The sequence below is a fragment of the Aulostomus chinensis genome, chromosome 7, assembly GCF_037954235.1.
Source record: "Aulostomus chinensis isolate RoL2024-O1b breed Wild chromosome 7, RoL_Achi_v1.0, whole genome shotgun sequence".
Taxonomy (NCBI): Eukaryota; Metazoa; Chordata; class Actinopteri; order Syngnathiformes; family Aulostomidae; genus Aulostomus; species Aulostomus chinensis.
The window spans coordinates 3,464,848-3,491,503 of record NC_141326.1 but is presented as its reverse complement, the minus strand read 5'-3'; the positions used below and the strand labels follow the sequence as shown (position 1 = coordinate 3,491,503).

The 26,656-nt window shown below is 46.2% G+C and overlaps 1 protein-coding gene across 1 annotated transcript; it reads right to left on the bottom strand.

The window, feature by feature from the left end:
* Positions 1-2,512: 2,512 nt before the first annotated feature.
* On the bottom strand, positions 2,513-5,068 carry LOC147258214 (uncharacterized). Its single transcript, XM_086207649.1, has 7 exons — positions 4,700-5,068; positions 4,323-4,405; positions 3,861-3,912; positions 3,715-3,778; positions 2,856-3,629; positions 2,704-2,767; positions 2,513-2,603 (listed from the first exon to the last, which is right to left on the bottom strand). The coding sequence occupies exons 1-5, from the start codon at positions 4,877-4,879 to the stop codon at positions 2,878-2,880; spliced, it is 1,131 nt and encodes a 376-aa protein (XP_086063775.1). The 5' UTR covers positions 4,880-5,068; the 3' UTR covers positions 2,513-2,603; positions 2,704-2,767; positions 2,856-2,877.
* Positions 5,069-26,656: the final 21,588 nt, after the last annotated feature.

The window sequence follows — 26,656 nt, the reverse complement described above, 5'->3', positions numbered from 1 at the left end:
CATCAGCCATCTGAAAAGGTTGAATGACTCTCTAGGCGGTGATTTGGTGTTTGCTGTCACTGGTGGTAAACCAAACCACATCCTTCTGCCTTTTGCAGTGAAATCTCTGACTGGGAATACTGAACTGATACGTAGCCTTAATCGACTGGGCCATGGTGTTTCTTACACACAGGTTGAATAAATTGATACTGCACTTTGCCTTCAGAAACAGGAGCGATCCCAGACAGGAGTGGCATTGCAAAGCAACATCTGCCAAGGAGTCTTCACAACCCTTGTCTGGGACAACATAGAAAGGTTGGAGGAGACAGCCATTGCTGCGGGAACATCACATCGAGTAAATGGCATTGCTGTGCAGCCCAGAATCAGTGGACCAATGCCTCAATGTGAAAAGACAACACTGATAAAATCCAGCCGGAGTCTCTCTTTCGCCCACCACCCTTATATGAGGCTCTTTCTGGTAGACCAGTCTGTCGAGGCTTGAGTTGCTGTTTCCTCATGTATGTCCTCACCCAGTGAGCATTGAAGCTCCTCCTTTCTACGCATGCTGACCAATCATAGTTTAATTCCTGGAACCCTCCTATTTAACAATACAGTATATGAACTTATTTTTTCAGGACGTTATGATCTGAGATTGCCTCAAATCCAATGTGATGCATGCAAAGCTGCTTGGCGTCCGGGGGTGGATGATCTGATCTGCAACAACTACTGGCCTGCCACTTCTCACTTCTCAACAGTGTATGAGACAGATGTGCTTTTCTCCTTTGAAGAGTTGAAGATGGCAGCACCAGGCATGTCTAGCCAAGCATTTCTTCGAATGCTGGATAATCGAACTGTTCGCTTTGGCCGTGTAAGCATTTGTGGTAATAATTGTGACACTTGTGAAATAATACTATGAGGACATGATGAGAGAAAGTACATGAACATTTGCAGTGATCAGGAAAATTACTTTTGTATCAATCATGTGGTTTGCATGAGACATTTCTGGAAAAAAGGTCATTCTGATGACATATTCTTTGATTTGAGTCAGGCTTAGTGTGTTAACCTCACACACCTACTGATTCCAGTCTGTACCACATCGCATACTAAAATATTCTACGCCAAATTGCTACGACGACTGTCCCTGACGAGATCTAAGTGGCGCAGACTAGCCTCAACTGCGAAACGTGGCTCTTGTAGTGTGTCCCCAGCTTCAGTCCTCCTCACACCTTTTGTAAACTGACTAATGGCCCTATGATTACAGTGCAACTCTTTCTTCCTGCTTTCATTTCATGTTTACTTAATTCGCAGTATTATCCAACAGACTACAACAAAACTTTCATAACTTTTACCCTCGTAATTCCTGGAAATTACATCTGTAGTTTTAGCTGTTTTTCTGTTCTCTGTCACTGCACTCTTTGAAACAGATCGGAGGTCAGTTGGCGGACTATGTGATTTCTGTGTTGTTCAAACACTGTGCAGTTTGAAACTAATAGACATAGTGTGGACAAGAGATGCTCGCCCAGGAACAATGAAAAATGGAACACTGGCAGAAACTGATCTGTACTGCAGGGTGGCTTGCCTCCCACAAGGGACTGGAGGTTATGTCTTGATACCCCTTCGCCATGATCTGGAACTTCAATTGCAAAAAGTGTCTTTGGTGCCTGCCTTCATCGTCAGCTGTCTTTTTTGGCACATCCTTGTTTTACCACCTGTCTAAAAGAATCTTTACTCAACCTCCCCAGTGGTTTTCAACCTTAGGAATGACATAAAGGAAAAACGAATGTTTTGAAATTCCTTAAAGTTTCACTTCACTGTCAACGCTCCACCATAAGGTTGAGAACCACTGTCATGACAGCCCTTCAGTATTTTGCTCAAGGATACTTGGACATGGTCACCAGGGGAAGTGAGGATCCAACCAGCGACCCTTTTGTTGATAGACGGCCACTCCACCTCTGAGGCATGCCGCCCCCCACACTCTTGAACTTCAACTATGATACTCCTGTCAGATGGTCACATGATGAAGTCACACGATGAAGTCATGTGACAAGCTTTTCAGATTCAGGAAACCACATATTAAAACAATTTCAACGCTAAAAAAACAATTAATAAAATCCACTTATCAGGACACATTGGTGCTGGACTGAAGAATATTAAGAACACTTGCCTCCTTACTTCAGCCCTGCAGTGTCCCTCCTCCACCCTCCGTTCAACACAACTAGAAACGTAAAACAGGACGACGTTTTCACTGTAACTCCACTACATTTACTTTAGAGCAGCATCATATGGTGGCGAAGGAGGTGATGCAGCATGAAGCAGCAGGATGTCATGCACGCACTCTCAAATGGCGGCCAGTGGCCACATGTGGACCATCAACAACCTGTGTGTGGCCCAGCCAGTGGTCCCATAAGAAACAGAGAACCTGAGCCTTCAGAAATTCCAACAGAGGACAGACCATGAATGCAACCCTCTGCTTAGCCAAGCAACATTTGATCGAATGAACGCTTGTTGAGATAATTGAGTCACAGACAGACATGCAAGTATTGGCTTTATTTTAGACACAAAGATGTGAAGCAAAACTCCGACAAAAGGGAAACTTAGTGGTGGACTTTTGGGTGTTGCAGCCTCTGGAAAGAAAGACAACAAACGAGAGTGTGAGACTTCATGTTCTAGGGCAACATCTACTTGAACACATGATGTTCTTCTGAAGGGGAATGAAATACATACAAGGGTTCCTTTCCTCCATGGCAGGGCCAATCTTGAGCTTCTCACTCCCTTAATAAAAACGTTTCTATGTCAAAAAAAAAAATACGACGACCATTATTTTGTGTTGTAAAAGCATCAAATCCAAAATATGTTACTAATTCGTGAGCACTTACTTCAAGGATTGGCTGAACATCCTCAGTGAGGTATGCAGAAGCAGCCCCCCAGGAGACAAACAAAAGATCTGACCACAGGGAAGATGCCTCCTTCCTGAGGAGGCTGGGCGTCCTCCTGATGATTGGGGGAACCTCCATCATTTGACACTGAAGCCCCCTCCTCCTCCTTCTGGTGATGAGGAAAACAAGGCTCCTCCTCTTTGTCCTGGTGATCAGGAGAACAAGGCCCCTCCTCCTCCTGGTGATGAGGGGAACAAGGCCCCATCTCCTCCTGGTTATGAGGAGAACAAGGCGCCTCTTCTTTGTCCTGGTTATCAGGAGAACCAGGCCCCTCCTCCTCCTCCTGGTGATCAGGAGCACAAGGCCTCTCCTCTTTGTCCTGGTGATCAGGAGAACGAGGCCCCTCCTCCTCCTCCTGGTGATGAGGAGAACAAGGCCCCTCCTCCTCCTCCTGGTTATCAGGAGAACCAGGCCCCTCCTCCTCCTCCTGGTGATCAGGAGCACAAGGCCTCTCCTCTTTGTCCTGGTGATCAGGAGAACGAGGCCCCTCCTCCTCCTCCTGGTGATGAGGAGAACCAGGCCCCTCCTCCTCCTCCTGGTGATCAGGAGAACAAGGTCCCTCCTTTTCTTCTTGGTGATCAGCAGAACTTCCATTGTTTAAGGATGAAAGCCTCTCCTCCTCCTGATGATTGTGAGTTGCTCCATCATTGGTGGGAGACGATAATTCTTTCCCCTTTTGATTGGGGGAGCCTCCATTGTTGGTGGGACGGGGTCCTGGATAGAAAGAGAACATTGAAAATGTCAGAGGCAACGTCATCGTGTAGATGTGGCGTTTCCTGGAGCCGAATCCATCACTTACGTGTGCTCTCTCCCTTTCTTGCAAGGAAGACTTTCAGCCTCTTGGTCCCATAAAAGTGTGGTGTCTAAGGGACAAATATGTGAATACTTTATTTTGTGTCGTAAACAAATCACATTCAAACAGCTCATGAACTCATTTCCACTTACCTCAATGATACGCTGAATGTGGACATCATTGGCAAAGTGCACAAATGCACACCTTGGAGAGACAAGAAAATGGCTCAAAGATATTGACACTCAATTCATAAATCAAATGTGAATCATCAAGAAATTGTACATCAGTGCCTGTAGAGCAGTGATCCTCACGAGGCGGCCCTGGGCCACATCCAAGCAAAGTGTTCTTAACCCCTCCTGACATGTTTGTTTTGGATTCATGACAGGTTTTGTTTTATTCAACTGTTTATTTTAGTTTATGCCAAAATGGAAACGACATTTCATTTCAGTTTGTATTTTTGTTGTTGCTTTGAATGAAAATGGCATTTTCTTTAGAATATGACAATGTTATTGCGTTTGGCCTGACCGACCTCAATAAACGGACCTCTGACCCATTGAACAAGTTCTTTGCAGCCCTTTTGTATTTTAGAAGTCCTGCTGTACAGTGAAACTCACCCTCCTTTTCTGTGTTTGATGAAGTTCACCTCCTTGACATCCCCAAATGTGATGAAGATGGCTTCAATTTCATTTTCATCCACCTGAGGGTTGTAAGAAATTTCAGTCATTAAAAAACAACAACATGGTTTTGATTGCTAACGCAAATATTTTTGAACTTAATTTGAACGATAAAGTTGGATTTTGCCAGTGAGCTTTGAGGTATTCATCGTCCCCTCCAGGTGAATCTATGTCCTACTGATCTGCTGACATGAAATTCTGAAATGATCTCGCCCGGTGTGTGTGTGTGTGTGTGTGTGTGTGTGTGTGTGTGTGTGTGTGTGTGTGCAATTGGTGAGAAAAAAAAATCAATTCTCTACACGTAAAACTGATTTGACCTTTTTAGGATATCCAGTAACATAGAAGACCTTGGCACCGATGACTGGGCTCACGTCACCGTTCTGGAGCACACACTCAGGGGTGCGCCCTCGCTGCTCATGAATATTTGGTAACTTGTACATGCAGGTGGGTAAATCCATCTTCACGTCACGCTGGAAGATTGGCTTCATCTGGTACATGAGGACAGTTGGTGCTCTGCCACACAGACGATCCAAAATAAATTCCCAGACAGAGATTTCTTGTGCAGCCGAGAGATGTTGAGGGACAGCTAATATGCTGAATGTTGTGAAGGTCAAAGTTGCTTCCCTGGCGTTTCGATGTGACTGAAACAAAAGACTTGAGATCTTCTCAATTGTTTTCAAAGCCGAAGTGATGAAGCCATATATATACTGACCACAACAGAGTTTCTTTGATAGGTCGTTCGGAGAGCAGATTCAGAATTCTGAGGTCAACGTCAAATTCTTTGTACTCGCTGCATCTTCGATGTCAGTGTCCTACTTTGATCCTGGTTCTACTTTAATCTTTAATCTCTCACTTTGATCTGACTCCAGTCATGTTCTCCCCCTGCCTGCATGGGTTCTCTCCACGTTCTACAGCCACACACAACAACCATGCAAGTTAGGTTAGCTAGAGACACACAGGCAAAGAGAGCTTTATACGCCTGGCCCCTGATGTCCCTGGGAGGTCATACTGGGGTGTGAGAGGAACCACAACAGCGTGTATCTGAACCTGATCACATTTAATCAATTAATCACCCAATTACTAAACCGCTTTTATTCCTTTTTTAATATTTACTCTGCATGTGATAAAGTGATGCTTTGGTATCATAAATGAACAGAAGGCATCGACGCATCTCCTCAGTGACATGTAGGACTCATACAGGCTGTTTGGGAGTTTACTGTGGGCTGGTGCACCAGGCTACCCTATTTTTACATCAAAAAGGTTGAGCATTCAGAACAGATGAAATATCTCAATAGATTAATAGTTCCAAACTCCTCTGACAACAGAAAAATATGTAACAAACCAGAGTGCTGTCAGTTGAAGAACATCCGTGCAACAGTTAAAAATTAAATAAAATGTATAGCACACTGCAGATATCATAACTTTACTCATCTATATCGCATTTGAATGTTCAGTCCTGTAATTCATCGTACACAGCACCTTCACATTTGTTTCATTTTTAGAGAACCTGACATGTCCAACCCACGTTGTTGTAATATTTGTGTGTATATATACTGTACATATATAAATATCACATTCAGCAATCTTGGCCATGATCATTTTCGTAGTTATTTATAGTTTTACGACATTATTATTTTTATTATTATTATTATTATGTTGTTGTTGTACTTTATCAAAGAGTGGGATCCAAGTTGAGAACAAATCAGAGGAAATAAAGAAGGCGAAAAATAAATCCTGCTTCTGTGTTTCAGGTGGGAGGGCCCTCATCAGGGTAAGGACAGTCTGGTCCCTCTTCAACTGTCCATCCATTTTCTGGACTGCTTATCCGTTGGGGGGGGGGGGGGGGGGCAGGAGCCAATCCCAGCTGACATTGGGTGAGAGGCAGGGTTCACCCTTGAGAGGTCACTGGTCCATCAGGAGCAATGAGGCGTTCAGTATTTTGCTCAAGGATACTTGGACATGGTCACCAGGGGAAGTGAGGATCCAACCAGCGACCCTTTTGTTGATAGACGGCCACTCCACCTCTGAGCCATGCCGCCCCCCACACTCTTGAACTTCAACTATGATACTCGTGTCAGATGGTCACATGAGGAAGTCACATGATGAAGTCACGTGACAAGCTTTTCAGATTCAGGAAACCACATATCAATACATAATTTCAACACTAAAAAAACAACTAATAAAATCCACTTATCAGGACACATTGGTGCTGGACTGAAGAATATTAAGAACACTTGCCTCCTTACTTCAGCCCTGCAGTGTCCCTCCTCCACCCTCCGTTCAACACAACTAGAAACGTAAAACAGGACGACGTTTTCACTGTAACTCCACCACATTTACTTTAGAGCAGCATCATATGGTGGCGAAGGAGGTGACGCAGCATGAAGCAGCAGGATGTCATGCACGCACTCTCGAATGGCGGCCAGTGGCCACATGTGGACCATCAACAACCTGTGTGGCCCAGCCAGTGGTCCCATAAGAAACAGAGAACCTGAGCCTTCAGAAATTCCAACAGAGGACAGACCATGAATGCAACACTCTGCTTAGCCAAGCAACATTTGATTGAATGAACGCTTGTTGAGATAATTGAGTCACAGACAGACATGCAAGTATTGGCTTTATTTTAGACACAAAGATGTGAAGCAAAACTCAGACAAAAGGGAAACTTAGTGGTGGACTTTTGGGTGTTGCAGCCTCTGGAAAGAAAGACAACAAACGAGAGTGTGAGACTTCATGTTCTAGGGCAACATCTACTTGAACACTGAGGAGGTTGGGCGTCCTCCTGATGATTGGGGGAACCACCATCATTTGAAACTGAAGCCCCCTCCTCCTCCTCCTGGTGACCAGGAGAACAAGGCCCTTCCTCCTCCTGGTGATGAGGAGAACAAGGCCCCTCTTCTTTGTCCTGGTGATCAGGAGAACAAGGCCCCACCTCCTCCTGGTGATCAGGAGAACAAGGCCCCACCTCCTCCTGGTGATCAGGAGAACAAGGCCCCACCTCCTCCTGGTGATCAGGAGAACAAGGCCCCACCTCCTCCTTGTGATCAGGAGAACAAGACCCCTCCTCCTCCTGGTGATCAGGAGAACAAGGCTCCTCCTCTTCGTCCTCGTGATCAGGGCATACACTCTGTCGGAGTACTTTCTGATCTTGTCCCCCAACGTCACTTCTACTTATATTGTTTCAACCCCACCACCATCAACCTGACTTCATTTTCTAATGACAATATTAGAATTCAGCTGGTGATGAGCCTTGTTTCATGTAATTCTTAATGTTGCACTGGGAATGTGTTGAGTAATGCGTGTTCTGTTGTTCCCAGGTCATGTATGCCAAGGCTGTTTGGGCGGAGGAGGGAAAGGAGACAGAGGGTACAATCCTTGTTAATTGGGTGGACCGGCAAGAGGAGTAGTTACATGGCCAAAGAACAAGGCCACCACAGCATTTTAATTGAAAGAACACCCCCCGGAGGACTGGCTGACATTCCAGCAGGTCAAAATAAAGATGACCTCAGGCATGTTTTGCTATTGGATCTTTTCTCAATTGATCAAGTCAAACTATTGAAGTGAATCAGATTAACAACTGAAATTTGTGACTCTGAGAAAAACTTTGGGAGTGTGAAAAATACACCCTCATGAGCCACGCAGAGGAGGAGGAGGTTATGAATTCCATCTGGGTAAAGGCAAGTTACAACTGTAGAAAAGAACACTATGAGGGGGACAGAGAAATGTATGTGTGTATGACGCAATAACGTGCCTCTGTAGCTGCTGAAAGTGACCTGGAAAATAATGTCAGGGAAGAGTGGAACCCTGAATGACTGAACCCCCATTCAATGATATTTTTCTGATATTACAAGTTAGTAACACACCAGGGGCTGAGGTTGGCTCTTCTTTTCTGCCATGACTTTTTAATTTCTTTTGTCCATGTGCAGTACTTTGTTTAGGCTGTAGCTGTCCTTGGAATTGCTATATGAATATAATCTGATGTGGACGTATTAAAATGGAAGAATACCCTGGGGGAACTGAACATTGTTAATATAAAACAGCACATTGTGGAGCACCTTAAGCATGCACCAGCAAGAAGGGCAGATGGGATCAGTGCCAGAATTAAAACGTAAATAGTTGTTAAAAGATTAATCGCTGTCAACGAGGGGTGCAACAAAGCAGTCGACTCATGGAACGATACGAAATACGAAACAGGGCTCACGATACAAAGTAAAGATTAAAGAAAACATAAAAATCAGAAATGTAAAAATCAAATACTGTATTTTCTCACTTAATATATGCAAACATACAAGTTTTTGCTGTGTCAGTACAAAATAAAATACTCTTTTCTTTGAAAACAACAATAGATTTGTATTTTTTTCCCCTTATTTAGACTACAATACAAATACAAACCTTAAATTTCAATTAAAAAAGTGCTGTGTTGTGAACAACGGGGCCAAATCCTTTCTTGATGAAAAGGAAAACAAATGTTCACTCATGCTCAGGGCTGCAGTCCAGTCTAGATCTAGAATGTCTGACCTCAGGGAGCTGGAACACTGAGCCCTCAACAGGTTCAGAACCTCCTATCATGCCAGTGGTGCTCGCTGCAGTCTCCGCTGTTGTGGACCCTCATAGTTGGACCACGGTCTTTGTTTCATCCTCCATCGTCTCACCGTTGCCTTGTCTTTTCCATGGGAAGCCAAAATACGTCCACACAACCGATTTGATTGATGAAGGAGCGTCCGCTACTTGTTCGACCTCGTCTTCCTCCATTCAGAAATATTTGTTTCACCGCTTCTTCTTCTTCTGTGGCGTTGCTTCGGTTTTCTTCTTCTTCTTCTCATCAAATCATCAGTGTCGTGGTGCGTGGCACCGCTTTGCATTGTTTGTTTGTTTTGTACATTGATATTTTTATTTTGTGTGGCTTTGAATTTTATTTCGTCATTTTATATTTTGTGAGATGTCGTGACGCAAAGTTTTGTAACACCCCCATTATAAACACTTCTAGTTAGTTGTAAGGGGTTTGTGTAAATAGTTTAATAGTTTGTTCATAATTGTAAATATAGTCTCTAAGTACTTGTAAATAGTTGGAAATGTGTGTGGAAATATTTTGTCTTCCTAGAATTCTTTGTTCCCTTTTTCCTGAATGGGAGTCTCTGGCTGCCCCTAGAACCCCTAGAACCCTTTGGGGTAAAGTTCTTAAATTTGGAACACATGTAACTGTTTTCATAGTTCATAAAGGTACAATTTCTGTCATTTTATCATTCTGTGCTATAATCAACAAAATGCTTTTTTTTTTTTACAAACGTCAGTGGCAATTTCAAAATGCTACTTCTGCATTATGTAAAGCTTCAACTGACAGGTTTTGGGTGCAGTAAAGTGTCAAAGCTATCATTGCGTGAGTGATTCACAATATTGGACTTGGCCAGTTTTTATTCCACTTTTTTCACCTTTTAAAATGTTAATTGAGGAGATGGAAAATGAAAGGAGGCTTAAGTTGTGATTGTGTATAAAAGCCTTGATGCATAACTACTGTCCCCCTTTCAGGTTGGAACCCAGTTTGATGAAAGGTAAAAGGTAAAGGCTACTGAAACGAAACAAAAAGCTAAAAATCTAAATGGGCATTGGAAGACGGCATTAGGATGTAAATACGCTCTTATCTAGATGTCCTGTGGACGGCGAAATTGGGTTGATAAGATGTCGTTCAAATGTCATTTAAAGGTCATGTGGACGTCACCATCGGACGTCTAGACCACGTCAGAAATAGACGCAAAAAAGCCTTTCATTCTGCACCTTCAGGAGACCTGATTAAGATGTCAAAAAATTACGTTAAATACACGTCATTTCAACAGACCAGCACCAGCAGTTGACATGGCACCCAAACCCTCACGGACTGTGGAAACTTTACACTGGACCTCATGCAATGTGGATTCTGTGCCTCTCCTCTCTTCCTCCAGACTCTGGGACCTTGATTTCCAGAGGAAATGCAAAGTTTACTTTCATCAAAGAACGCAACTTTGGACCACTCAGCAGCAGTCCAGTCCTTTTTGTCTTTAGCCCAGGAAAGACGCCTCTGACGCTGTCTCTTGTTTCAGAGTGGCTTGACACAAGGAATGCGACAGCCGAAACCCATGTCTTGCGTACGTCTGTGCCTTGTGGTTCTTGAAGCTCTGACTCCAGCTGCTGTCCACCCTTTGTGAATCTCCCCCACATTTTTGAACGGGTTTTGATTCACAATCCCCTCCAGGGTGCAGTTATCCTTCTTGCTTGTACTCTCTCTACCACGTTCTTCCCTTCGCCTCTCAATTAATGTGCTTGGACGCAGAGCTCGGTGAACAGCCAGCGTCTTTAGCAACAACCTTCTGTGTCTTGCCCTCCTTGTGCAAGGTGTCAGTGGTTGTCTTTTGGACAACTGTCAAGTCAGCAGTCTTCCCCATGATGGTGCAGCCTACAGAACCGGACTGAGAGACCATTTAAAGGCCTTTGCAGGTGTTTGGAGCTAATCAGCTTATTAGAGTGTGGCACAGGTGTCTTCAATAATGAACCTTTACACAATATTCTAATTTTCTGAGATACTGAATTTGGCGATTTTCTTTAGTTGTCAGTTATAATCATCAAAATTAAAATAGACGTTTGATATATATCAGTCTGTCTGTAATGAATGAATATAAAATACAAGTTTCACTTTTTGAATGGAATTACTGAAATAAATCAACTTTTTCATGATATTCTAATTATATGATCAGCACCTGTATTTCAGAAGTTAATTTCGTGCGTTCAAGCAGGACAGCCACATGTGCCATGGGGCACAAAAGGGTTTGCTTTATTTAATTTCTGAACCTTGATAACACCTTACATTTTAATATCATATCATATATTTAATTTTGTACTTTTCAGTTTTTTAATGTAATGTAAGCCTTTAAGAATCCAGTGCCATATTCTGCATCACATCGTCTGTTATTTATGATCGAATGCTTTTATTCTTCTTTTTCGCCACAGGATTCAGGCATTTTGTGATTACAAACTCTTTTATGCTTGTTTTGAATATCTGCTTCCTGCTTTATTCTAAACAATATAGTTAGAAGGTCCGCATTTATTTTTCACATAACATTATTAACACTACGTTTATTTTTATTTTTTGGAAAGGATGACAATGTTTATTGAGGCAGGAGACCACAAAAGATCACCGTAAAGGGAACAAAGTGACAAATTAATAACGAAAAATCACTGTAAGGGAAAAGCAAGTCACGAATAAGAAGAGACAAAGTTAATAGAGAGGAAAAAAAACTAAACTGTCCAAGAGGTCCAAGTATCAACGGACAACAGGAGAGGAATTCTTAGCATTCGAATGTCAGCAGGTAGGGAGTCAGCACAAGAGCAGTGTGCATTCATGCAGCAAACGTAATACTCTGGCAGGGAGGAAGGTTTGGAGGAGGCTTCAGTGGCCCGGAACAGGTGGGTGTGGTGAGCCCTGCCATTGAGAGGATCGCCCCACCTCCGAGCACTCTGACCAGACAGAGGGAGAGAGAGAGACAGGATCAAAAACTGTACACCAGAGTGACACCATGACACAGAAAGTACTCTCAAAGAATATAAAAGGATATTTCATTCTACACTCCTGACTCAAAACTATTACACCTGTCTCCTGCCACTGTTTTCATAGGTACAGTTATCCATGGTTTGAAAGTAATTGCACATATTTTGGGATGCCAATATAATGTTCATTTTAATTGTGAACTACTGACAAAATGCAGATTTAACCTTTCAGTGATTGTCTAACTTCATAAGATGCAGAACAAAATAGTACCACTGTACAGAAGCAGAGCTAAGGATGCAAATGGACCGTGAACAAAAAGAACACACACACAAAAGAAATGCATTAATTGTTGGTAGAATATTACACAAACTTATTCTGCTACTTTGGAGGCATGCAGTCTAAAGTTCACCACACACATGTTGGTGTGAAGTAAAGGTTAGTTTAAATTCTTAGTCCCCAGTCATTTTTAAGTAGATGTACTGTAGTACTCTGTCATTGTCCTGTGTAAAAAGTATTACAAATAAAATAAGAAAGAACTTTCTTAATCTCAAAGGAAATTTTCATGGGAGATTATCAATATTGTTCCAAAGTCACAGTGGTTGACAATAACAATAAGAAAAGAAATATGTCAGAAAAAGTAGTAAGTACAAAATATAAACATTGTAAATGGCGTAAATGCCAATAATAGTAGGAGTAACGTGCATGTGTGCCGTGCAGGGGTGAGGGACATCGTCCATGACGCTGTGAGTTTTCCTCAGCATCCTCCTCTCTCACAGCCAACTGGAGTTCCACTCCCAGGACAGGAGGAGCTTTGCTGATAAGTTTCCTGAGTCTGTTATCAGCTTTCAGAACGAGGTGCTGACCAGAAGAGTATGGAAGGGAACAGTGTGCAGGGAGCTGGTCATTATTGTGAGAAAAATCCTGACAGGGTGATGCAAGACCCTGTCACAAAGTGGCTGGATGCACGGTCCTCGACACAATAAGATCAGCAGCAACAGCGATGGTCTGTTACAGAGGAATAAAAGAACATTTTAAGTATTCAAACCATGTGGTAATATTCTGAGTTATAGTTACAGTCACAAAAAATAAATACAATATTGATTTTTAGATACTGAGTAGATTCTGGAGACTGAAAATGTTCTTGTAATGTGACGTTAACACAAATCTGGTTGAGATTTAACAACTTGTTCAACAGCACAGGTTGGAACCAGGACTCAGATGGCAAGGATGAGGAGCTGATTACACTGCACCTCCCACCCTGTGACGCACTGGAAGGAACAAGGGAGGTGAACATGGAGGGAAGAGTGGAGGGAACGAATCACGTAGAGCAGGCGAACATGGAGGGACAAGTGGAGCAAGCGAACAAAGTGGAGCAAGGTGAACAATGTTGAGGAGGCGAACACTGAGGGAGAAGTGAAGCAAACGAACATCGTGCAGCAGGTGAACACTGAGGGACAAGTGGAGCAAGTGTGCATGGAGCTGGTCATTATTGTGGAAAACCTCTGACAGGGTCATGCAAGACCCTGCACGGTCCTCCACACAATAAGAACAGCAGCTACAGCGATGGTCTGTTACAGAGGAATAAAAGAACATTTTAAGTCTTCAAACCATGTGATAATATTCTGAGTTATAGTTACAGTCACAAAAAATAAATACAATATTGATTTGTAGATACTGAGTAGATTCAGAAGACACAAAATTTTCTTGTAATGTGAAGTTAACACAAATCTGGTTGAGATTTAACAACATATGTAAGTGCACAGGTTGGAACCAAGATTCAGATGGCAATGATGAGGAGCTGATTACACTGCACCTCCCACCCTGTGACGCACTGGAAGGAACAAGGGAGGTGAACATGGAGGGAAGAGTGGAGGGAACGAATCACGTAGAGCAGGCGAACATGGAGGGACAAGTGGAGCAAGCAAACAAAGTGGAGCAGGTGAACAATGTTGAGGAGGCGAACGAGCAAACGAAACACGTGGAGTGGGCGACGTCAGCGTTACGACAGAGCATCACTCTGGCGTTTTTGGCCAAACAGAATTTAGGTTCCAAGCTCGTGCCCCGCCCTTTACTTATAATTCCGGGTTCCGTTTTGTGGTTCAGCGTGAAGTCTTTGGCATCAATTTGCACAATCTGGGCACGTGTGGAACAACTGGTTCAAATTGAATTCTTCTACTTGCATATTCGTGGTGAAAATATGCAAGACTGAGCTGTCTTCCCCTGTCTCTCGCTATTTCAAAATTTGTATGTCACCGTCTAACATGGGGGTTTTCTTAGAACGCACTCGAAGCCTATTCGACATTTCAGCCAAGGAGCTGTCCGTATGTCGAACGACAGTCGTCAGCTCCACAACGCTAAAGTGACACCACAGGTCCACACCAACTTGACCAGTATACAGAGGCTTCCCTTTAACAGGAGGCAACTGATAAAAGTCACCGACGGCTATGACACTGACATTACCAAATGGGGAAGAGTCACCAGTCTGTTTCAGCTGCCTCAACCTCCCGTGGACGTATGCCAACAGATTGTGATCAACCATACTGATTTCATCAATGATGATAATTTGGAGATCTCTAAATATGGCCCTTAGAGAGTGGAGTTTGTCCTCTCCCAAGGGTGTGTGCGCAAGCTGGAGTGTGCGCCAATACTCAGCGAGTGATGAATTGTCGCCGCATTTAAAGTGTATGCGGCTCTGCCCGTAGAGGACATTAACAGAAGCGAAATACCATCTGGTTGACGACAAAGTGTTGTCAGCAGTCACCCGGCCTCGTACTGAATAGCCCTAATTAAGTGACTTTTCCCTGTCCCTGCACCGCCTGTCAAAAAAACATGCAGAGGCTCTGGGTTCTTACCCATGGCCTTCTGCAAACACCACTGTCTGACTTTATTGAAGACGGCCATCTGAGTCTTGTTCAAAGACCTAACTAATACCAAGCCGTCACTCCTGGGCAAAATGCTCCTGTTCCTCTCCAAAACACATCTGTTTTTGGTTTGGTAGTCGCCAAATTGGGAACATTTTCCAAGGCGTCGGCCAGATGTTCATCAGCAATTCCGCCTTGCTGTTGCTCCTTGATTTCCTGCAAACACTCGAGGCGTTCCGCTTCCTGCTCAGGACAAGGACCCCCACAAAGATCCTCATCAACCTGATTCTGCTGAGCAATCTCCTCAGCGTGGCCTAACTCAGGACAATCGACCTCAAACCTTGCCCTGTTCTCATCGACGACGCTTTGCACAGACTTCACCGAGCCGTCCCTACACCTAACCTCTCCATCCGTATAGAATTGACTAAACAGTTCAACACCCTCAGGTTTGAGATCTGAGTAAACTCTGGAATGGAGATACATCTGAAGCAGAGTCTGGTAGTGTTCCTCCTCTTGCTTCTCTAAGTCAAAGCGCATGTAGCGAACAGCAGTGAACTGAGACCACGTTCTCCTCGAGATGAAGCCAAGTCCATTCTTCAGTTGAATCGTGTCCTTGGGCTTTTCATTCTTGCTGAGAAGACGATACTCAGACGCAAACGTAGCCACGCACATATCGTCAAACACGTCATTATCAGTCCTGCTCCTATACCTGTCTACGATGTCAGGCATCCACACATATCTTCTGACCTGATCGCATCACAGGTGGCTTTCTGCCTCCACACACTGAGGGGTAAACTCATCCTAACTACATTTGCCTCCGTTGGCACAAACACAACTTTCCTGGAACACTCCTTCAAATGCATGTTCGTTAGCCTGTACACCGCCTCCTGGGCACAAACGTCCCTGTTATACAAATAGACACTGCCTAATTTTTTCAAAGCCCCTCTAGCAGAGAGATTTGATTGTTTTGTTGATTCTTTTTGTGCATTTGCCAATAAAAGCCCTATTTCTCTCTCGGCTTTGGTTATATACGAAATTATGTAAATAATGACCGCATAGGCATTGTTGACAAAGCTAATGTCCATGTTAGCGTTCCAGCACTTCAACAACTTCTTACTGTATTGGTTAACCCAGACATCTTTTAGCCCTCTCTGATAGACTATCCTAGTCTTGGTGTGCAGGCGCTTGTAAGCCAGCTCAAAAATGTCCTGACTAATGCCCAGAGTCTGGAACAAGTGGTCTACGCTAGCGTTCTCCTGCGTCCGCTTTTTCAACAGCCGTCTTAATGGCTTTCTAAATGGCATGTGCCCTCTCCTTCCTAATGGGATTTGTGTCTTCAAAACATTTACAGACTGGCATGTTGGTTGACCGAGGGTTCTCCCAGGCCTTCGGATCAAAGGTACACGTTTTGATCTCTGTTTTATAAATAAAGGTTCAGGCTGAAACAACTTTTGGAAAAAAAAAAGCGACACGTTCCGTGTTTCAAACCGGATTTGGTGTATCGCCTGGAGTGGGCTTGAACCGATGCCACGATAGCCGAAAACGTGTCATCGTCAGGGTTGAAGTCGCAGGTGACATATTGGTCAATAAATGCTACCACCTCCTCATCTGTATTTTTACCAATTCTGGGAGCCCCCTCAATCCAAAAGAGACAATGGACATGAGGGGAGCCGCGCTGCTGAAATTTTACTCTATAAAAATAGTCTGTGATTTTGCCAATTGGTTGTGAAGGAGACTTGAGAACCTCATTCAAGAAGCAACGCCACCTGTAGTCAAACAACCTGGCAGCTGACGGGGTTCCTACACAACAGCTCGCACCTGTCTGCCCACTCCAAATCCTCTACCGTCTGCGTTCTGCCTTCCTGTTTCAGGATGCTGGTCAGGAGATTCTGCCAGCGCAGATCAGCCGACGAAAATGAACAGAACCACGTCGCAATCCCCAACTGACGGACGCATGCTAAGAGGTCCTTTTGAACCGACTGCCAAAAGGCAGGCGTTCCTCGAATGGGCTTCAGAAATCTGAAGCCCTCATCGACCTGCAACATCTGCTTTAAAGTGTCCTCGTTCATCAACATTGCTGCGCTAACCTTCTGGGACTTCTGACCTGCCCTACCTTTACACCCTGCTCCCGAAACTTTTGAGGACACTGGATCAGTCTCAGACATTTATTGCCTGAAAAAATTGTACTCAACATTCCCGGAATAGCAGCCATCCGCATGCATAATACAGTTGTTAAAGTACCGCGTCAATGTTAACGCATGCGGGCGCCTGTCGTGAAATGTTTTCCTACCCAGAGGAAACAAAACGGGGAAACACTTGGCCTCATTCGTGTGGTCAGAAAGCAGCCGAACTGGACTATTCCCTTCTGCAGGCGCCACATTGATAATATCCTCAAAATACTGGTCTCATGCTTCCTGACCAATTCAAAAGGCATAAGACAAGTGTCCTGAAACATGCAGTGCTGCTGTCTGTCATGTGACAGTTCATCTTGAATTATTTCTGATGATTCATCGACGTCATCATCCTGACCACCTGACAGAGCTGTCACCGCACCCTCTGAAACAACCTGCTTCACTTCACCAGCCTTGGCTCTATCTACGACAGCTCTGTCCTCACCGTCCTACTGAACCTCCTCAGTCTCACCTGTCTCTCAGCGACAAAAGTCATTGACCCAATCTTCATTGAAGTCAATGTCTTTGTAAAAAGGATTATTCCTTTTCAAGTAGTGTAGTGCCTGTCTTACGCGTGTACTGTCCACAAATTGGTATTGTCACGACCCGGCTCACAGATCGTGACATCGAAGGAGGGAAACGCGGAGTCAACGTCACACACAACTAAGAATTGATTATTAACAATGCAAAATCAAAACAAGGCAAACCATAACATACAATGGAGTGTGGTTATCAGTAGTGTCAGTGGTGAGTGCGAGTGTGTGCATGAGTGTACAGGGGGTGTGTGTGTGCAGTGTGATGGATGCAGAGAACTAAACAAGACATAACTCAAGAAACAACCATCGCTCCGACGTGGGCCAGGTCGGCCAGGTTGGCCGCCTGCTTTATAGCTGGGAGACGCCCAGGCCCAGGTGCTCCCAATTAGTCAGCAGCTCCGCCCCGTAAAGCTCCAACCTGGGAAGGGAAGGAAGTCACAAATGATGCCACGCCCCCATGCCCATGACCATGGGGACGTGACACCCCCCCCCACAAAAACGGGGTCCCAAAAGGAACCCCGACAACAGAGCAAAAAACAAAAACAACTAAAGTGCGCGCCCACAAGCCAGCACGTGTGCCACTACCACTGAACACCAAGGAAAGAGAACAAATCCACCGACAGAAGGACCAAGAGAGACCCACAGAACCAACCAGCCAGAAGAGAACCACCACCGATTGTTCTGGAAGCTTGACAAATCCCGAACCAACAACCTTCCCCAGCAACCGGTGCACCTGGGAAGCAAATTAAGAGGCAGGAGGAGGCCAGGAAAGAACAGCAAACAGAACACATGAAGACTCTGGAAAGAATCAGGGAACCCTGGACAACGCGTCTGCCACCACGTTATCCGACCCTTTCACATGCCGAATGTCCAAGCAGTACGACTGCAGGAAGAGGGACCACCTAATCAGGCGCTGGTTTGGACACTGCAGTGAATGAAGGAAAGTCAGGGGGTTATGATCTGTAAAAACAACCAGCGGAGTGCTGCCGCCTACATAAACATCAAAGTGTTTCAAGGCTAAAATCAGAGCTAGCGCCTCCTTCTCAATAACAGAGTAGTTCATTTGGCATGGAGTAAACTTTTTGGAAAAAAAACTGACAGGCCTCTCTACTCCCAGGTCATCAACCTGCATAAGCACAGCTCCTGCTCCGACGTGACTGGCGTCAGACATCTGGAACGGTCGGTCCAGCCGTGGTGCCGCCAGGACTGGAGCCCTGCAAAGGAGTGTTTTAACCTGTTCAAATGCGTTGTGGCAGGCTGGCGTCCAGACATACTTGGCTTTCTCCTTAAGTAGGTCAGTGAGAGGTGCCACCACTGTGGAGAAATTCCTGCAGAAACTTCTATAATAACCCACAAGGCCAAGGAACCGCATCAGCTCCTTCTTTGACGTTGGAACTGAATATTTCGACACAGCCTCAACCTTCGCACCCACCGGACGCACCTCACCCTGCCCAACCACTCTGCCAAGGTAGGTCACAGTTGCCCTTGCAAACTCACACTTTGCAAGATTAACTGTGAGCCTAGCCTCTGCTAACCGGCTGAACAACTCACGGACGCGGCCCATGTGAGCTTCCCAGGTGTCAGAGAACACCACAACATCATCTAAATATACGGCGCATCCCTGCATATCACCCACCACACGGTTCATCAAACGTTGAAATGTAGCTGGAGCGTTCCGCAGCCCAAACGGCATTACCGTGTATGAGTATAAACCTGTTGGAGTGATAAACGCTGCAATCTCCCGTGCTCGTGGGGAAAGGGGAATTTGCCAATAACCCTTCAGGAGGTCAAACTTGCTGACAAACTTTGCCGCGCCAACCTGGTCAACACAGTCATCCATCCTAGGAAGGGGAAAGGAGTCCGGCTTAGTCACGGAGTTCACCTTTCTAAAATCAGAGCAAAAACGCAGGGTGTTATCTGACTTTGGTACGAGCAGGCATGGAGAGGACCAGCTAGATGAGCAAGGCTCTGCAATACTATTCTCCAGCATATACTTAACCTCGTGTTCAAGTCGATTGCGTTTTTCAAGGTTAACCCGATAAAACCTCTGCCGGATCGGTTTGGCATCCCCCACATCAATATCATGCTCGGCCAGGTGAGTGCGGCTAGGAGTGTCGCCAAACAAAGAAGGGAAACCCTGGATCAGCTGGGTTAGCTCTATCTGGCGTGACTTAGGCAAGTGTGCCAGCAGCCCCCCTAGGTTGCAGAGGGTCTCAGAATTTCTCAATCGGCTGTGCATTAGAGCTTCATCTATGACATCAGTCTCCGCGTTCCCCTCAACTAACGGCCCGGGAGGAGGCACCCCCGACACGGGACCAACCACGCAAACTGACCGCACCACTGGACCCAATCCTGCCACCACTGGGACCGCCCCAGAGTCACGCGCATGGTAGGGCTTCAACAGGTTGACATGGCACAGTTGGGTTGGCCTGCGGCGCTGCGGTGTTGAAATTATATAGTTCTGGTCAGAGATCTTCTTAAGCACCGTATGTGGGCCGGAGAATTTTGCCTGAAATGGAGAAGAAACCAAAGGAAGAAGGGCCAAAACCTGATCACCCGGGGTTAAGACGCGACGCTCTGTCAGACGATCATACAGACCCTTCATCTTACCCTGGGCCGAGGCCAACTTACTTCTTGCCAGCTCACCAGCAGCATACAGCCTGTGTCTGAACCCATTCACATAATCAAGCAAGTTCTCCGGCGGCTCAGAGTCCCTCCAGCCACTAGACACCGCAGCCAACGGGCCCCTCACCGTGTGCGAGAAAACCAGTTCGTTTGGACTGAACCCAGTACTTTCCTGCGTGGCCTCTCTCGCCGCCAGCATCAACCATGGCAGACCGTCCTCCCAGTCCCTACCCAGCTCTGTGCAATAGGCACGTAGGGCTGACTTCAGCGTCTGATGGAAGCGCTCCAAAGCCCCCTGACTTTGAGCATGGTAGGCGGAGCTCTGATTATGTTGTATTCGGAGCTGCTTTAAAACCAGAGAAAACAGGCGAGACGAGAAATTAGAACCCTGATCCGACTGCACAACCCTTGGGATACCAAACACGGAGATGAACTGGGAAAGGGCCCGAACAACAGCCCGGGTCGTAATTGTACGCAGAGGATAAGCGGCTGGGTAACGGGTACTCTGACACATGACCGTCAAAAGGTATGCTGCCCCCGACTTTGAGCGTGGCAGGGGGCCCACACAATCCACTAGTAGATGTTCAAAGGGCTGACTGATGGCTGGGATGGGACATAATGGCACTGGTTTTAAAACCTGATTTGGCTTATCAGTCAACTGACAGGTATGACAGGTCTTTACAAAAGCAGCCACATCCTTCTTCAACCGAGGCCAGAAGAAATGTCTCAGTAACCTGTCGTATGTTTTCCTTACCCCGGCGTGACCTGACTCGTCATGGGCTACCTTCAGCACCGACTGCCTGAGAGTCACTGGCACCACAATCTGCCACACAGGGTCGCCTGGTGAACTCCCATCATGCCGCATCCACTTCCTGACCAGCAGTGAATCCTCCAAGAAATACCCACACACACAGTCATCGCGCTCACTCCTGGGCCGGACCTTCTCAAATAAACCCGTCAAGGACAGGTCCCCCTGCTGCTGTGCCACCAAATCACTGCGCGTTACTGACCCTGGAAAATCAGCCAAAGGAATAGCGAACTTTTCAGAAATTTCTGCCCCATCCACCTGGCCACCAGTGCTAGCCTTGGCCATGGCTCGTGTCACCGCACAGGCGGAAAAGACATCTGGGAAGTCACGCTCCACATTATCAGGTGTTGACCTCAGCAGCGGCACGGACGCCACGACCGGCACGACCGGTGGGGGAATGTCAGGCCACACCTGGGCGCCAACCAAATTGTTCCCCAGGACAACAGACACCCCTGGGATCGGCAATGCCGGTCGCACGGCCAATTCAGCAAAGCCCTGGAACAGGTCACACTCCAACCACACTTTGTGCAGTGGAACCCACAACACATTGAGGTCCATCCCCCTAACAGGTACAGAACAACCTGTATCCGTCTCCTCTGAGAAAGGCAGAACCCCAGCCTGAATGAATGAGTCAACCGCCCCCGTGTCTCTCAACACCCGCACTGAAGTTTTGTGGTCACTCTCCGACAGTGAAACAAAACCGTCACCAATGAATGGTTTGTAAGCTGCCAACTCAGGGGGGTAAGAACACGCCTCCCGCAGGGAAACATTGGGCATCGCTTTAGGTGCTGGTGAAACTGGCACAGCAAGGCCAGCCCCCTTCAGCTTACCCAACACAGCCGTCTTAGGTCTGCCATGAAGCACCGGACAGTCCTGCTTCCAATGTCCCTGTTTTCGGCAGTAATGGCAGGTTGTTTCTCTTTCACCGCCACTGCTCACACGCTTACCAGGGCCAGCAACCGGCAGAGTTTTATCTCGTTGACAAAAATAATTTGCACCACCGGCACCACCCCAACTACCTTGACCCCCCAGCGGGAACTCACCAAACCCGCACCTGTGGGTTAGCACATAATCATCCGCCAGAGCGGCAGCCTCTGCCACAGTCTCTGCCTTCTGTTCACTGATATATGTCGCAACCCGCGTAGGAACAGAGCTTTTAAATTGCTCCAAGACCACAAGGTTACACAACCCGTCAAAGTCACTCACGTTGGAAGCGGAGCACCAGCGGTTAAAATGACACGTCAACTCACGTGCAAACTCCAAGTGACTTTGCTTAACCCCGCGCTTCCAAGATCTGAACCGCAGCCGGTAAGCCTCGGGAACCAGTTCGTAGGCTTTGAGGACTGCCGACTTCACCGATGCGTAACTACGGGAGTCCGCGTCACTCAGCGATGAATACGCCTCCTGGGCTCTTCCCGTTAACACACACTGCAGCATCAGCGTGCGCGCGGAATCGGGCCAGTTGCGCGCCTCAGCCACCCGCTCAAAAAGCGAAAAGAAAAGCTCCGGATCATGCTCCGAAAATTTTGGCAAAAGCCGCAGGTTGCTCAGCACGTCAAAATCATCCGGAGACTCGAAAAGGTAACCGGACGTCCTAGGGCTAGCCTCGGCGGCACGGAGCTTACCCTCGCCAACCAGCGCCAGTCTCACCCGCTCAACCTCCAGCCGGGCCTGCTCGCCCTGCTGGCGCAACCTCTCCTTTTCGAGCTTGAACTTCTCCTGTTCTAACTGCAGTAGGAGAAGTTCCTTCTGCTGCTCGTACGATAAACTCGACGCCGACGGGTTCAATGGCGACTCAACTTCCGGCAGAACACCCTTGTCCTGCAAACTCGCTCTTAACACGGCCTTCACTCGCTGTTTCTGGCCCCGATCATCAACTTTTACATCATAATGCTCAGCAATCCTACACAGCTGCTCCTTGGTGAACAAATCAAGCAAGTCCCCCGAGGGGCAAGCAAAAAAGTCGTCCACTGACGCCATCTTACTGCGAACCTAAGAACGAAGCGCACAAGTGAAGCCCCAACCGGTGCGCTGACTGCCGCAGCGCAAGTGAGCAAGCGAACCCCACTAGCTCACTGCCTAGCCGTGTCTACCTACCTAACTCAACCCTGGTCTTTGTGCAGGCACAGGAGGCGGGTAATTACGCACAGTAAACCAGCGGACGAGTAGAGCAACCAGAACCTGGCGACCCACTCGGACCCACGGACGTGCTCCCGAGCATGTAGCTCCAACCACTCTCTCCGCAACACTAAAAGAAAACAACAACCAGGCGAAACCCAAAGGAGCAACGCCTCTTTCCCTGGCAGGGGAACACTCACTCTCCACAAAAGCGCACACAGCCAACACCAGGAACATTCACTTACCTATAGCCGAGCCGTCATGCCCGCGAACAGGACTCCGCGCCCTCCACCACGACGCGGCCACAGCTGGCACCGCGGCCACCGTAGCTCCAGCGACGTCACAAGTGAAACGCACCCGGAAGAGCGCCGAACACTGCCCGACCACCAGGCAGGACAGACAGACGAGCCACAACCAACAGAACTACAAGGATCCCGGACGAGCCCCCATATGTCACGACCCGGCTCAGAGATCGTGACATCGAAGGAGGGAAACGCGGAGTCAACGTCACACACAACTAAGAATTGATTATTAACAATGCAAAATCAAAACAAGGCAAACCATAACGTACAATGGAGTGTGGTTATCAGTAGTGTCAGTGGTGAGTGCGAGTGTGTATATGAGTGTACAGGGGGTGTGTGTGTGCAGTGTGATGGATGCAGAGAACTAAACAAGACATAACTCAAGAAACAACCATCGCTCCGACGTGGGCCAGGAGGAGTGAGCGAGAGCCCGTCGGCCAGGTTGGCCGCCTGCTTTATAGCTGGGAGACGCCGGGCCCAGGTGCTCCCAATTAGTCAGCAGCTCCGCCCCGTAAAGCTCCAACCTAAGAAGGGAAGGAAGTCACAAATGATGCCACGTCCCCATGCCCATGACCATGGGGACGTGACAGTATCTATAATGTCCTTTGTAGGTCAACTTACGTTTTAATTTGACCTGCATTAAGGACCCTTCCATACTAGTTCTAGGCAACACATTAGTGGTCTGCACGACATTGGCCGGACTGCATGTTACCGGCCCATGAACGCCATTCTGCCCTCCTTTGGGCGATGCCAACATTTTCATAAACGGTATATGCAGCGCTATCTAGTGTTGCTCTAAGCTATTCAAACATTCCAGTTCCGATGGAATGGGATCAGGTGTCAGGTTATTGACCCAACACTCAGCTGGAATCTGCCCTTTCGAAATCTTGCTGACACGTATAGCAAATCCAAAGTTGACCTCGACCAGCGGCCAACACACAAGGCACAACACAGTCATCACAACACATATGCATACGTGTCACTAATGCACCTGTTTGCAACAGCAGCGGTTGCTGAATTCCCAGCATACATTTCGTAACTACAAGATAGCATCTGAGTTTTGAACAACAACCGATGACATTCGCAACAGATAAACTCAGGGCCGTCTCTAACCTTTTCCATGAACCGCTCCATGACAAAGGCGAAATCTTGACACTTTACAGCTGTGCTCTTCCTACTCAATTGAACAGTTGCAATGATTTTCTGTTTAAATTTGGAACTGTCCCGATATTTTCTCGTTACAACTTCCTTAGTTGTGGCTATAACTTTCTGCCTGTGTTGGATATTGTGTTGATATTTAATGACATGTGCGTGTTTAAGTTGTTCTCTATGCAGAATGTTGTCTCTATATTTCTCAATACTCCTGGCTCTGACTTGCTGTCTATGCTGAATACTATGTTTATACTTGAGCACACTCCTCAATTTAATTGTGTCTCTATGGTGGGCATCGTGTTTATATTTTGCCACACTTTTTGATTTAACACGATCTCTGTACTGTATGTTTTGTGTATATTTAAGCATACTGTTAGCTTTAGTTTTATCTTTAACTTTCTGTCTATGCTGGGTATTTTCCTGGTAGTGTGTCCTACTCCTTGCTTTACTCTTTTCTTGTACCTTTTGTTTATGTGCCAATTGTGTGTGATATTTGATTTGACTGTGAAATTTTTTCCTTTCCCTACCGACAACACTTTATGAATATGTTTTTTGTTTTTTCGCTTTCTTATCAAAATGTCCAATTTTTCCTGTGTCCTTTTCTTTTTTGTCAAATATTTTTATCTCTGAGAGGTAGTATTAACCTTCACCTGACTACCATCTTGCACAACCTTATCAGTGTCAAGACCTTCGTCTGAAACTACAAATGGAAAGAAACATCCTATGGATTCCATGTCAACAACATCCTGCATTCTAGTCCTCAAGGTGTAAGTTCTTCTATCCACAACTTTACAATAAGCACAACAGGTCTGTTGTCCCGGCTTGGACACACAGACCACATTCTCAAAATGCCTATCCAGGATGCTCTGTGCATAAATGCACTGTGGGTAGAAAAGGTCACTGGCACTGCTATATTTTACCCAACGTCCATCCAGGAAAGTACACACACTTACTCCTACCCAATCAGCCATGACCTGTATCTCCACCTCTGTGGCTCAAGTGTTAACATTTCTCATCCTGGACTGCTGAAGGTAGTGTGACACAGAGGAATACTGTCTTCTCCAAAGACAGACATATTTCTGTGTGTTACTCTCCAGCTCTTTCCATACAGCTGATCTAAGCTTGCGATGGTGCTTCTGTGAACCAGTCAAACTTTGAGAGGTGGCTCTGAAGAAGCAGTTACCATCAGCAACGATCCTCTCGTTCTTACAAGGAGGACCGATCAATCCAACTTCTTCGGAGACTGGAGGATTGACCTTGTCAAAGTCAACATGTAACTTTTGACACAAAACCTGACAAGTATCTACACTAAGAGGACAAAACAGCGGCACGTCATTTGTGACAGCGCTAATAATTTCTCCATCTGTGTCAGGTGTATTGTCTTCAAGCGTCTTTAATTTTTTTGACATGGAGGTGTCAGGAGAAATTTTGCACTTTGTGCCATGACTACTGTGTGGTTCTTCCTGTGACGCAGTGCTGACACAGCAGGATGAAGTCTGGTCACTAATGTTAGACATTGGCAGACTTGCAGCTACGCTAAGAACACCCTCGGATATGTCGATGGAGACATCCTTGATAGTTTGTTCTGTAAAAGTAGGCTGTGTTGCTGTACTGGACTCAAGGATACAACTGTCTCCAGACACACCAGATGGAACTGGATTTACACCTGGACTCACAATAACACCACACAGTTCAAAAAGTTTCTGGTTTGAACTCAGCCAAACAGCAGAGGGAGTGATGCAGGTCATGAAGACATGCAAAATGCAGAACCACACCTGTACCATGGCAGTACTACAGTACTAGCCACTGAAATTGCGTGAGTGACTGTCAACCACAGCAAACTGTCCATCCTGATGGATGATGGAAGTGGTGTTGCAACACAGTGTCCTAAGACGTGCTGTACTGACTGAAGATTCTGGCCAGTCCATCACACAGACTGAGAAAGACTCCAAAGTCAACCAGTTCACCTCAAGTCACAGCTGCTTCACTGAAGAGTACATCCCCAAAATGGAAACTGCATACCTGCCCATCAACTTCTAAGGGCTGTGGCAAATCAGGAACAGAAAGCAGATGTGAGGGATGTGTAAAGGAGTCACCGTCACGCAAGAAGGTGTATAACTCATCACCTTCAAATAAGACGGGATCCAGATCAGAAGTCGTCATAAGTCTGACTGAACTTTGCTGG

Coding starts and splice junctions, on each gene's coding strand:
- LOC147258214 (XM_086207649.1), bottom strand. CDS start 4,879: ATGTACCAGATGAAGCCAATCTTCCAGCGTGACGTGAAGATGGATTTA. Junction 3,779..3,860: donor ACATTCAGCGTATCATTGAG/GTAAGTGGAAAT, acceptor TTTGTCCCTTAG/ACACCACACTTTTATGGGAC. Junction 3,630..3,714: donor AAGAAAGGGAGAGAGCACAC/GTAAGTGATGGA, acceptor CTTTCTATCCAG/GACCCCGTCCCACCAACAAT.